General features: G+C 43.1%; 1 protein-coding gene across 1 annotated transcript in view; it reads left to right on the forward strand.

Moving 5' to 3' along the window:
• LOC109921424 (integral membrane protein DGCR2/IDD-like) overlaps window positions 1-14489 on the forward strand; it is a 57445-nt gene that overhangs the window by 30228 nt on the left and 12728 nt on the right. The window contains exon 3 of the mRNA XM_048611679.1: window positions 4620-4742. Within this exon, the coding sequence (XP_048467636.1) occupies window positions 4620-4742 (123 nt within the window). The remainder of the gene's footprint in view (window positions 1-4619; window positions 4743-14489) is intronic.

The raw sequence follows: 14489 nt of genomic DNA on the forward strand, positions 1-14489 counted from the left end.
AACATAATACGGTTCCATATTATGTTGAAAAACATAAAAATCAGTAAATTATTAAAATTAGCTATCTTATCTATGCAGTTTCAGTAACATCCTTGTAAATCGTTTTTGTGCCCTTTCCAGTTTAATAACATCTTTCCTACAGTAGTGTGATCAGATTTGTATGCTGTATTCTAAATGTGCCCTTACCAATGTCTTGTGCAGCTGTGACATGATGTCCCAACTCCAGTAGTCAATGCTCTAACTGATGAAGGCAAGCATACCAAACACCACCTTCACCACACTGTCTACCTATATTGCCACTTTCAAGGAACTGTGTACCTGCACCACTACGTCTCTGTTTGACAACACTTCCGAGGGCCCTACCATTAACTATGTTAGACCTGCCCTGGTTTGTCTTGTCAAAAATGCAGCACCTTGCACGTATCTGAATTAAACTCTACTAGCCACTCCTTGGCCAAATTGATCAAAATCACATTGTTCTCGTAGAGTCATAGGGTAATATAGCATGGAAACAGGCCCTTCAGCCCAAACTGGTGCATGCTGACCATGGCGCCAGCTAGTTCCAATTGCCTACATTTGATCCATATCTCTCTCAACCCTTCCCTTATAGATGTCATATACCTGGATTTCAGTAAGGCATTTGATAAGGTTCCCCATGGTAGGCTGATGGAGAAAGTGGAGTCGCATGGGGTCCAGGGTGTACTAGCTAGATTGATTGATGGAGAACTGGCTGGGCAACAGGAGACAGAGAGTTGTAGTGGAAGGGAGTTTCTCAAAATGGAGAACTGTGACCGGGGTGTTCCACAGGGATCCGTGTTGGGACCACTGTTGTTTGTGATATACGTAAATGATCTGGAGGAAGGTATAGATGGTCTGATTAGCAAGTTTGCAGACAACAAAAAGATTGGTGGAGTAGCAGATAGTGAAGGGGACTGTCGGAGAATGAAGCAGAATATAGATAGATTGGAGAGTTTGGCGGAGAAATAGCAGATGGAGTTCAATCCAGGCAAATGCGAGGTGGTGCATTTTGGAAGATCCAATTCAAGAGTGAACTATACGGTAAATGGAAGCCCTGGGAAAAATTAATGCACAGAGAGATCTGGGTGTTCAGGTCCATTGTACCCTGCAGGTGGCAACACAGGTGGATAGAGTGGTCAAGAAGGCATATGCATGCTTTCATACATCAGACAGGGTATTGAGTACAAGAGTTGGCAGGTCATGTTACAGTTGTATAGGACTTTGGTTCGACCACATTTGGAATACTGGGTACAGTTCTGGTCACCACATTACCAAAAGGATGTGGATGCTTTGGGGAGGTGCGCACGATAGCGTCATTTAAGATGTATCTGGACAGATATATGAATGGACAGGGAGCAAAGGGATACAGATCCTTGGAAAATAGGCGACAGGTTTAGATAGAGGATCTGGATCGGCGCAGGCTTGGAGGGTCGAAGGACCTGTTCCTGTGCTGTAATTTTCTTTGTTCTTTGTTCCCATCCATGTACCTATCCAAATTGTTTTTAGATGTTGCTGTTGTACCTGCCTCAACCACTTTCTCTGGCAGCCTGTTCCATAAACACACCACTCTCTGCGTGAAGAAGTTGCCCCTCAGGTCCTCCTTAAATCTATGCCCTCTAGTTTTCAATTCGCCATCCCTGGGAAAAAAAGACCATATGCATTCATCCTATCTATGCCCCTCGTGATTTTATACCCTTCAATAAGATAGCACTCTCCTCATTCTCCTGCGTTCCAACGAATAAAATCCTATCTTGGCCAACCTCTCCCTATAACTTAGGACTACTAGTCCTGCCATCATCCTTGTAAATCTTCTTTCACTTTCCAGTTTTAACTATGTCTTTCCTATAACAGTGACCAAGACTGTACACAATACTCCAAGTGCGACCTCACCAACGACTTATATAGCTGTAACATAGCATCCCTGCTCCTATACTCAATGCCTTGACCAATGAAGGCCAGCATGCTAAATGCCGCCTTCACCACCCTGTCCACCTGTGATGCCACTTTCAATTAACTTTGTGCTTGTATTCCTAGGTCCCTCTGTTCCACACCACTCTGCAGGACCTTATCATTTACTGTATAAGTCCTACCTTGGTTTGACTTTCCAAAACCCAAAATCTCATACTTATCTGTATTGAATTGTATTTGCCAGTCCTCAGGCCACTTCCCCATCTGATCAAGATCCCTCTGTAATTTTTGATAACCTTCCCCGCTATCAATGATCCCTCCTAATTTTGTTTCATCTGCTAACTTACTAATCATGCCTTGTGCATTCACATCCGGATCATTTATGTAAATGACAAATAACAAAGGTCCCTGCACTGACCCCTTTGGCACACCACTGGTCACAGGCCCCCAGTCTGAGAAACAATCTTCAACCATCACCCTTTGTTTCCTACCATTGAGTCAATTTTGAATCCAATTAGCTAGCTTTCCCTGGATCCCATGCAATCTAACCTTCATTACTTGCCTGCCATACGGAACTTTGGCAAGGCCTTACTAAAGCCCATGTAGACAACATCTACCACCCTAGCTTCATTTATCCTCTTCGTCACCTGTTCGAAAAACGCTAAAGGATTTGTCAGACATGACTTCCCCTGCACAAATCCATGCTGACTATCCCTAATCAGACCTTGACTATCCAAATGTTGGTTGTTCCCTGGCTTGTCCTTCTTAAACAATGGGACAACATTAACCACCCTCCAGTCTTCCAGAACTTCTCCAGTGGCTAAGATAACCACCTTCACTGTCCACTGTCTAACTTTGATGTCATCCACAAATTACTAACCATGCCTCCTATATCCTCATCCAAATCATTCACATAAATGATGAACAACAGTGGACCCAGCACCGATTTTAGCGGCACAGTGCAGGTCACATCCTCCAGTATGAATAAGAACCCTCTCCCACCACCTTCTGTCTCCTATCATCAAGCCAATTTTGTATCCAATTTGCTAGCTCTCCCTGGATCCCATGTAATCTAACCTTACTAACTAGTCCACCACGCAGAACCTTGTCAAAGGCCTTGCTAAAGTCCATGTAGATACCATCTACTGTTCTATCTTTATCAAGAGTTTTGAAGGGCACAAATAGGCTGTATAGTTGGAGTCTTTTTCCCAGGGTGGAAATGTCAGATATTAGGGGACATAGGCTTACTGAGGAGGAATATTTAAAGGAAATGTGCAAGGGAAGTTTTTTTTTAACACAGGTGACTGGAATGCACTGGCAGGGGAGGTGGTAGAAGCAGATAGCAAAGTTAGACAGGCACATGTACAGGCAGGGAACAGAGGAATTCAGACCATGTGCAGGCATATGGGATTAGTTTGGAATAGCGTCAAGGTCAGCACAGACAAAAGGGCTGTTCCTATACCGTACTGTTCTAGGTTGATATAAAGTTAGTATGTCATAAAGTTAGCAAATACAATGAATCATTCGGAAGAAAAATGAATCTTGTCATTTGTTCAAAGGAAATGGAACAGAAAAGTTTGAAATTTTACTGCAACTGTATGGAACATGATATGACCACATCTAGAGTACTGTGAACAGTTTTGGTTGTCTTATTTGATAAGGAGCTTTAGAGACAGTTCTGATAAGGTTCACTCAAGTCATTCATTGGATGAAAGGATTATGTTGCAAAAGAAGTTTGAACAGGTTGGACCTGCATTCAGTGGAGTGGAAGAATGAGAGGTGATCTTATCAAAATATGTAAGGTCTTCAGGGAATTGGATAGGGTGGAGACGCAGAGAATGTTTCCTCTTGTGGAGGAGAGTAAACCTCGAGAACACCATTTAAGAATAAGAGGTCCTACTTTTCAGACAGAGGCTAGGCTACTTTATTTTTCTCAGAACATTATATGAATATGAAATTCTTTTTCCCAGAAGGTAGTGGAGGCAGGGTCTTTTAATTTATTCAAGGCTGAATTACATTTTTGCACGACAAGGTAATCACTGGTTATAGGGAGCAGACAGATGGAACTGAGACCACAAGAAGATACACTGTGATCTTATTGAATGGTGGAGCAGGCACAAACAGCTAAGTGGCCTACTGCTGCTCCTAAATTCTGTTAGATAATAAAAGCTGTAGGTTATTGGTGATAGACTTTCTTCAGTATTATGGCATCCACTAAAATTGCAAAGCAGGGAGGAAAAATCAAGGAGAGATACTGCCATTGTGTGAAAATAGATGAGCCTTTGTGGATAATAGCTCTTTGGTACTAGCATCTACGTTTCTAACAAATACTCATATCTCTTTGAATAGTAAACTACTTTGCGATGCAGGGAGTATGACATAAGTGTTTTCTTGTGTGTGCCAAATGAATTTAGGATTTATCCAGGCTCCCTTGAGAAACACGTTGCAACTAACCGGCCTCCCCACTGGGCTGTGGCACTCTTTTTACGTATCGCGGTCACTTTTTTGTTTGTAGTTCCCACTGTTTGAACTCTCTCTTTCACTTTCTGTTACTGTGTATGGAGTTGATCTTCTTTCGTCATCTAAATTTCTGTTATGAAGAGGCACCTCTGACAGTATTTCACTGAAGTAGTGGGAGGATTGGGATATGGATGACTATTACTTGGTAACAGTGTATTGTCTGCCTTACACAGAGCTGCGCTGTACTCCTGGACAGTTTGCATGTAATACTGGAACAATTCAGTGTATCCCTCTGACTTGGCACTGTGACGGCTGGCAGACCTGCGAAGATGGCAGCGATGAACTGGATTGTCCAGGTAAAGTATAAGCTGAGAGATTGTGTTATATGTGATTAGATCTGGAATTATCTCCTGTATGATTTTGTGTTGTATATAGATATACAAGTGCAAATTAAGTTGAGGTTTAGGGACTGCTTCGACCATATGTTTGCATTTCTCATTTCCTTTCCTCGTACGAACAAAGACCTAGTCTCAGTGGCTGCTGACCAATGTTCCTGAGAGTCATGGAAAACCTGAAAAAGTTCCAGGAATGTTCAAAATGATCCACAATTGTTGAAAAGTCAAGGAATTTTTTAAATTGGGTGAAATTTTTCCCGAATTTGGGCGGAATTCCAACCTCTTGCAATATTTTTCCAATACCAATCTCACCCTCTCCAGAAGTTTTATATACCATCTGCCATGTTCTGTTCACTCACTAAGCCAGTCCAAATCCTCCTGAAATTGCTTTACATCTTGCTAACAACATACATTCCTGATTAACTTCGTATTATCTGCAAATGTAAAAATATTGCATTTTGTCCCCAAGACCAAATCATTAATATATGTAAATGGACAGAGTATAGTGAACAAAATTGGGGAACTAGAAACAGAAATTGCCCTAGAGAGATTTGACATACTAGCAAACTAAAAAACGTGGCTCAAACCAGAGCAGGACAGGATACTTAACATTTTGGGTTATAAAGCTTTTAGTAGACGCACAATGGGTAAAAAGGGAGAAGTGTAGCAGTTTTGGTCAGACAGTATCATTGCCCTTGAATAAGTGCTATTCCTGAATTGGACTCTATATGATTTGAGGTGAGAAACAGGAAGGGAGCATTGACCTTGTTGGATTTTTATTATAGAACTCCAAATAGTGGGGAGAAAGTAAAAGAGAGCACTGTCCTGCAAATTTCCATCAAATGCCTGCAAATAGGGTTGTGATAGTGATTTCAATTACCCTCGGCTAGATAAGGAAAGAGCTGGAGGGCGTGGAAGGGGAGAAATTCCTGCAGTGTGTGCAGGAAAATTTTCTGGAACTGTACATTTCCAGTTTTACCAGGGAAGGAGCTGTGCTGGATCTAGTCTTAGGAAATGATAACATCAGTGTGATGGAGCATTTGGAAAGTAGCGATCATAACATAACAGGATTCCATATTAAGTTGAAAAAGATATCAAATGGTCAATGATTAAAATCCCAGACTGGAAGAGGGCAGATTTTAGGGTTCTAAAAGTTGACCTGGAACATCTTGATTGGAAACACAGTTTGGTGGATAAAAGCTGAATACAGAGAATTTCAAAAGAGAGATGAATAGGGTACAAGCTAGGTACATGTCCATCAGAAAATAAATATGGGGTATAAAGGCGAGAGTACCTGGGTGACTAAGGATATTGATGAGAAATGAAGGAGGAGACACGTAAGAAGTAGGAGCAGGAGTAGGCCATCTGGCCCCTGGATCCTGCCCCGCCGTTCAGTAAGATCATGGCTGATTTTTTTGAAACTCCGCTCCACTTACCCGCCCACTCACCATAACCCTTAATTCCTTTACTGTTCAAAAATTTATCGAGTCTTGCCTTAAAAACATTCAGCGAGGTAGCTTCAACCGCTTCACTGGGCAGGGAATTCCACAGATTCACAACCCTTTGGGTGAAGAAGTTCCTCCTGACCTCAGTCCTGCGTCTGCTTCCCTTTATTTTGAGGCTATGCCCCCTAGTCCTAGTTTCACCTGCTAGTGGAAACAACCTCCCTGCCTCCACCTTATCTATTCCCTTCATAACCTTATATGTTTCTATAAGATCTCCCCTTATTCTTCTGAATTCCAATGAGTATAATCCCAGCCTACTCAGTCTGTCCTCATAATCCAACCCTCTCAACTCTGGAATCAACCGAGTGAATCTCCTCTGCACCCCTTCCAGTGCTCGTGTATCCCTTCTAAAGTAAGGAGACCAAAACTGCACACAGTACTCCAGGTGTGGCCTCACCAGGACCCTATACAGCTGCAGCATAGCCTCCCTGCTTTTAAACTTCATCCCTCTAGCAATGGCAGACAAAATTCCATTTGCCTTTTTAATTACCTGCTGCACCTGCAATCCTACTTTTAGTGATTCATGCACAAGGACACCCAAGTCCCTCTGCACAGCAGCGTGCTGCAATTTTTTACCATTTAAAACATAGTCCATTTTGTTGTTATTTCTACCAAAATGGATGACCTCAACATTGTACTCCATCTGCCAGACCTTTGCCCACTCACTTAGACTATCTATATCCCTCTGTAGACTTTGTGTCTTCTGCACACTTTGCTCTACCACTCACCTTAGTGTCATTTGCAAATTTTGACACACCACACTTACTCCCCAACTCCAAATCATCTATGTAAATTGTAAACAATTGTGGTCCCAACATTGATCCCTGAGGCACACCACTAACCACTGACTGCCAACTTGAAAAACACCCATTTACCCCTACTCTTTGCTTTCTACTGGTTAACCAATCCTCTATCCATGCCAGTACATTACCTGTAATACTGTGCTACTTTATCTTATGTAGCAGCCTTTGGTGTGGCACCTTGTCAAATGCCTTCTGGAAATCCAGATACACCACATCCACAGGTTCCCCATTGTCCACCATGCAAGTAATGTCCTCAAAGAATTTCCACCAAATTAGTTAAACATGACCTACCCTTCATGAACCCATGCTGGGTGTTCCCAGTGGGACAATTTGTATCCAGATGTTTCGCTATTTCTTACTCAATGATAGATTCAAGCATTTTCGCCACTACCGAAGTTAAGCTAACTGGCCTATAGTTAACTGCTTTTTGTCTACTTCCTTTTTTAAACAGTGGCGTCACATTGGCTATTTTCTAATCTGCAGGAACCACCCCAGAGTCCAGTGAATTTTGGTACATAATTACTAGTGCATTGGCTATTTCCCCCATCACCTCTTTTAGTACCCTGAAATGCATTTCATCAGGGCCAGGAGACTTATCTACCTTTAGCCCCATTAGCTTGCCCAGCACTGCCTCCATTATGCATACTTGAATAATAATAGTAATAGAAATCAGAAAACGTGTCTCAAATGCAGGGCAGAGGCTAAGGATGGAATAAGGAACTAGGATGAAACATGAGGAACAGATGGCATGCTGCACTAAAACAAATAGTAGAATGTTCTTCAAATATATTTAATAGCAAAATATGAGTGAAGGATAGACAGGGCCCCTTAAGGAATAAACAGGGTGAACTGCTCACTGAAACAAAGGATATGGCAGAGGTACTAAATCAATATTTTGCTTCTGAATTTACCAAATTACAAGATGGTGACAACGGCCTAGTTGAAAATGTGTTGAGCAACTAAGCTGTATAGTGATAAAAAAGAGGTGCTGAAACAGCTAGCAGCACTCCAGCTAGAGAAAGTTGCCAGGCTTGGATAGGATGCATCCTCAATTGCTGAGAGAAGTATGGGAACCATTCGCAGAGCCATTGACAAAATGTTTTATGGTACCTCTGAACACAGGATCGGTCCTGGAGGTTTGGAGAATTGTAAATGTGACACCGTTATTTTAAGAAAGGAGCAAAGATAACCCAGGAAACTACAGACCTGTCAGCTTGATGTCAATATTGGCAAAACTAATGGAGCCCATAATACGGGTAACATAAATATATATTTTGGGGAAAAAATTAGTTACTATTACACAGTCTTTGGCTTTGTCAAGGGCAAGTCATATACGACAAATGTAATTGAATTCAATGGATGAGGATAGTGCTGCAGATGTTATATGTTTGGATTTTCAGGAAGCATTTGATATGGTGCTACACAGCAGATTGGTTAATTGGGATTGATGACTCTTTGGCAGCATGGATTAGAAGTTGTCTAGAAGAGAGGAAACAGCGGTTAGATATACAGCACATTTCTTAGATTGGAAGTGAATTGAAAGTGGTGTTCTCTAGGGATCAGTGTTAAGATCCTTGCTTTTTTCATTTTGAGACGGATGTTGAGGGCAAAATCTCTAAATTTGCAGACAAAACTAAGCTAGGGAGGCTAGTGAATCATGATGATGAAGCTGAGTGACTTGAGAGGGGCATTGACAAGTTGACAAATGGGTAGACACTGGCAGATGAATTTTAATGAGAGAGGATGCATTTGGCAGAAAAAACACAGTCACAATACAGACTGAATGGTACAACTTTGAAGGGAGTACAGGAACTGGGAGACTGCAGGGTTTACATGCATAATTCTCTGAAGGTGACCAGGCAAGTTGAAACAGTTGTTAAGAAGACTTGTAGGATACTTAGGCTTATAAATACTGGCATAGGGTATAAAAGCAAGGAAGTGATGCTACACTTGTACAATTCATTGATCAGACCACATTTGGAGAATGTGTTCAGTTCTGGACACCTTATTTAAGGGAAAGATGTTAAAATCTAGTTGTATGTCAGTACTAGGGAATGATCATTTCAACATTGTCAGCAAGAGGACTATGATTGAGATAAGGAGAAACTTCTCAGAGTTGTTGGAATGCACTGACTGGGAGATTGTTGGGCAAATTCCACAGGAGGTTTCAAAAGAGAGCTGGATATATAGAACATAGAACAATATAGCACAGGAACGGACCCATCGGCCCACAATGTTGTGCCAAACATGACGCCAAATTAAACTAATCCTTTCTGCCTGCCCTTGGTCCATGTCCTCCTTCCCTCAGCCTCTGCCTCTCCAGAGAAAACAACCCGAGCTTTTCTCGCCTTTGCTGATCGTTCATACCCTCAAATGCAGGCAGCATCCTGGTGAACCTCTTCTGCACCCTCACCAAAGCCTCCACATCCTGTAATTTGACCAGAGTTGAACACAATACTCTTAAGTGTGTCCTAACCAATAAAGACAAGTGTGCTATATGCCTTACTTACCACCCTATCTCCTTGCGTGACCCCTTTGAGGGAGCTATGGACTTGAACCCCAAGATTCATCTGTGCATCAGGTGCTGTTCGGATTCCTACCGTTAACTGCATGCTTTTCCTTGATACTTGATCCCTCAAAGTACACTTATCCAGGTTAAATTCCATCTGCCATTTCTCTGCCCATTTATCTGCAACTGACCTCACTGTATCCTTTGACAACCTTCTATACTATCCATGGCTCCACTGATGTTTGTATTGTCCACAAACTTACAAACCCACCCATCTACATTTTCGTTCATCATTTATATATATCACAAACAGCAGAGGTCCCATTATGGATACCTGCAGAGCACCACTAGTCATAGACCTCATGCCAGAAAAACACCCTTTCACTCCTGCCCTGTGCCTTCAATGGGCAAGCCAATTCTGAACCTATGCAGCCATGTCATCATCGATCCCAAGAATCTTAAGCTTCTGGAAGAGGCTATCATGAGGGACCTTGTCGAAAACCTTACTAAAGTCCATGTAGACAACATCCAGTGCTCTACCCTCATCGATCACCATCATCACCTCCTTGAAAAATTCAATCAAGTTAGTAAGACATGACCTGCCCCCCCACAAACCCATGCTGACTGTCCCTAATTCAGTCATGCTTTTCCAAATATGCATAAATCCTATCCCTAAAAATTCTTTCCAGTAACTTCCCAACCACTCATGTGAGACTCACCAATCCATAGTTTCATGGATGGGGCCCTGGGGCCTTATCCACCGTAATGCCCTTCAAGATACCCAACACGACCTCTTTCTTGATCTCAAAATGCCTTAGCATGTTAGCATGCTCCGCACAAATCTCACTATTCTTCATATCCTCTGCCTTCAAACACAAGTCCCCTCCTTTATCCTTGAGTGGTCCTACCTTTTCCTCGTATTTTTAATGTATGTAGAGAATGCCTTGGGATTTTCTTTAACCCTACTTGCCAACGTCATTTTGTGGCCCCTTGTTGCCCTCCCCATTCAGTGCTTGAGTTCTTTCTTGTCTACTTTATATTCCTTGTGGGTCCTGTCCAATTTTAGCTTCCTAAACCTTGCATATACTTTTTACCTTTTGAGTAAATTCATAACCTTCCTCATTGTCCAAGGGTCCCTTCCCTTGCCATCTTTGTCCTTCCTCGTTATTGGGACATGCTGGTCCTGAACTCTGATCAGCAGGTCTTTAAACAACTCTCACAAGTCAAATGTGGACTTGCCCGATAACAGCTCCTCCAAATTAACACTCCCTAGCTCCTGCTTAATACTGACATAATTTGCCCTCCCCCAAATTAGTACTTTCCTGCAAGGTCCTGACTTATCCTTATTCATAGCTATCTTAAAACTTGGGCAGTTGAGATCACTGCGTGCAACATGCTGTCCCACTGAAAGGTCAGTCACCTTGCCAGGCTCATTAGCTGATACAAGGTCCAGTACTGCCCCTTGACTAGCTGGACAATCCACATTCTGTTTCAAGAAACCCTTTCGGATGCACCCCTCAAATTCTGCCCTGTCTAAGCTTGTTGATCTAAGGGAGTCCCAGTCAATAGTGGGGAAGTTAAAGTCACCCAGTACGACAACCTGTTGTTATTGTATCTTTCCATAATCTCGGCCCATGTATTTGTTCCTTAATGTCTCAGTGGCTGTTGGGGGGGCCGATAGTATAATCCCATCAGTGATTACACCCATCTCATTTTTGAGCTGTATCTGTATTGCGTTATTGGATGAGCCCTCCAGTATGTCCTCTGAGTGTAGGTGTGATGTCCTTCCTGATTAGTAATGCAACTCCTCCACCTTTTTTTTTCTCCCTCTCTATCTCGTCTAAAGCAGTGAAACCCTGGAACATTGAGCAGTCTTTCAACTAAGTCTCTGTAATGGTCACAATATCATAGTCCCATGATCCAGGGTCTAAGCTCATCTGTTTTACCTATAATACTCCTTGCGTTGAAATAAACACACTTCAGCCCATTAGTACCATCATGTTGATCTACCTGTCTCCTCCTGTCCTTTCCTTCTGATTTACTGGTCCTAACATCTACCTTCGCCTCAATCCCTTCACTTACTGAACTGTTGCTCTGGTTCCCAGCCCCCTGCCACTCTAGTTTTAACCCTCTTGAGTACCACTAGCAAGCTTCCCTACAAGGATATTGGTTCCCCTCCAGTTTAGGTGCAACCTGTCCCTCTTGTACAGGTCACCCATGCCCCAGAAGAGGTCTCAATGATCCAGGAAACTGAAACCATGCCCCCTGCACCAGCTGTTAGCTACACATTCATCTGTCCTATCTTTCTTTCCTCGCTAGCATATGGCATTGGTAGTTACCCAGAAATTACTACCTATGAGGTCCTGCATTTCAGCCTCTTTCCTAACTCCCTGCACTGACTCTGCAGGACCCCATCTTGTTTCTACTGATGTTGTGGTGCTCATTGGTACCAACAACCTCTGGCTGCTAAGCTTTCCTCTTAACAATTTCACGTAACTGCTCAGCGACGTCCTTGACCAAGGAACCAGAGAGGCAACACACCATCCTGGAGTCTCGAACGCAGCTGCAGAAAAGTCTGTCTCTGCCCCTTACTTGAGTCTCCTACCACTATGGCATACTTGGACGTCGTCTGACCTTGCTTTACAGCACATGTAGTTGTGATGCCATAGCCCTGGCTGCTGCTATCATACACCCCCTGAGAGGCGCTCTCCCCAACGGTATCCAAAATGGAGTACCTGTTAGAGAGGTAACGCGTGCATTACTTGCCTGCCTCTCCTGGCAGTCACCCATCTACCTGACTGAACCTGTGGTGCGACCACCTCCCTGTAGCTAGCTGTCTATCCCTGTATGCTCCTTGGTATGTTCAACTGCTGCTCCAGCCAAACTGGGCAGACTGCCAGGAGCTGCAGCCAGTCACGCTTTCTGCAAACATAGTTATCGGGACACTGGGCTGCTCCCTGATCTCCCACACCTGGCGGGAGGAGCACACCATTGCCCTAACTGCACCTCTGCCCCTTTACATGAAAAATGTTTTTTAAAAAAATCGTACCTTGCCTTTACTTTGCTCACCTTCCTCAGTGAAGCCCAGTATTCACCTCAGCCCACATTAAAACCAACCAGTAGCGCGCACTGGTTAGTTAAGTTACAATGCAACCTTTACAAACAGTGCAAGTACCTTCTGTGCTACAAAAAACTTGCTAACAGCCTCTCTCAATCTCTCGCTTCTTTTTTTTTGTTGTTGGTTAGAGGAGGGTTAAGGGACAGAAATATTACAATGATGTAATGTTTGGTGCTTACCATTCCTTGACACTGGGTTCTTCCTCGCTCCACTGTTCATTCGCGGTAACTGAGCTGAGTTCTCCCAAAGTACTCAGTGAAAATCTCTTTGCCGCCCTCTATTGGATGTATTTGAAAGTGATGAATTTAGAGGGCTTAGAGGTGGACCTGGTGAATGAGACTAACTGGGTAACTCTTTCAAGAGCCAGTACAGACATTGGTCAAATGCTCTCCTTCTATACTGTAAAATTCAAGATTCTATTTTTATTATGAACAGCCCTAGTAGTGATCCTTACAAAACGCAGTAGTCACAGTCTGATAACATGAGAATGGCCTGTTCATTCCTACTGTTTTCTATCTATTAGCCGATTATTCTTCCGTGCCAGTACATTTACCAAGTTCTCCAACCTCCTGTGGTGGATCAAAAGCTTTCTGAAAATCTTCATCCATTGGCTTCCCTTTAACAAATTTGTTAGCTTCATCCTCAAAAATAACTCTTAAGTTAATCAAATGTTCCATTTGACGTTCAATGCTGACAGTGCCCAATCAGGTCATTTTTTATCCCAAATTTGTATTTATCACACCCTTTATGATAGATTCTAGCATTTTCCTTTCTATCAATGAAAAGTTGACGGGCCTGTAGTTCCCTGTTTTCTCTCTTGCTTCTGTCTTAAACAGTGTGACATTTGCTAGATTCCAATCTTCAGGAATCATTCCAGAATTTATGGATTCTATTTATTTCTATAGCTACCTCCTTTGACACTCTAGGACAAAGAAAATTACAGCACAGGAACAGGCCCTTCGGCCCTCCAAGCCTGCTCCGATCCAGATCCTCTACCTAAACCTGTCGCCTATTTTCCAAGGATCTGTATCCCTCTGCTCCCTGCCCATTCATGTATCTGTCTAGATACATCTTAAATGACGCTATTGTGCCCGCCTCTACCACCTCCGCTGCCAACGCGTTCCAGGCACCCACCACCCTCTGCGTAAAGAACTTTCCACGCATATCTCCCTTAAACTTTTCCCCTCTCACCTTGAAATCGTGACTCCTAGTAATAGTGTCCCCCAGTAATTGAGTCCCCCACTCTAGGAAAAAGCTTCTTGCTGTCCACTCTGTCTATACCTCTCATGATTTTGTAGACCTCAATCAGGTCCCCCCTCATGCTCCGTCTTTCTAATGTAAATAATCCTAATCTACTCAACCTCTCTTCATAGCTAGCGCCCTCCATACCAGGCAACATCCTGGTGAACCTCCTCTGCACACTCTCCAAAGCATCCACATCCTTTTGGTAATGTGGCGACCTGAACTGTACGCAGTATTCCAAATGTGGTCAAACCCAAGTCCTATACAACTGTAACATGACCTGCCAACGCTTGTACTCAGTACTCCGTCCGATGAATGAAAGCATGCCGTATGCCTTCTTGACCACTCTATCGACCTGCGTTGCCACCTTCAGGGTACAATGGACCTGAACACCCAGATCTCTCTGTGCATCAATTTTCCCCAGAACTTTTCCATTTACCGTATAGTTCGCTCTTGAATTGGATCTTCCAAAATGCATCACCTTGCATTTGCCTGGATTGAACTCCATCTGCCATTTCTCCGCCCAACTCT

Source organism: Rhincodon typus, chromosome 24 (genome assembly GCF_021869965.1).
Source record: "Rhincodon typus isolate 14 chromosome 24, sRhiTyp1.1, whole genome shotgun sequence".
Lineage (NCBI taxonomy): Eukaryota > Metazoa > Chordata > Chondrichthyes > Orectolobiformes > Rhincodontidae > Rhincodon > Rhincodon typus.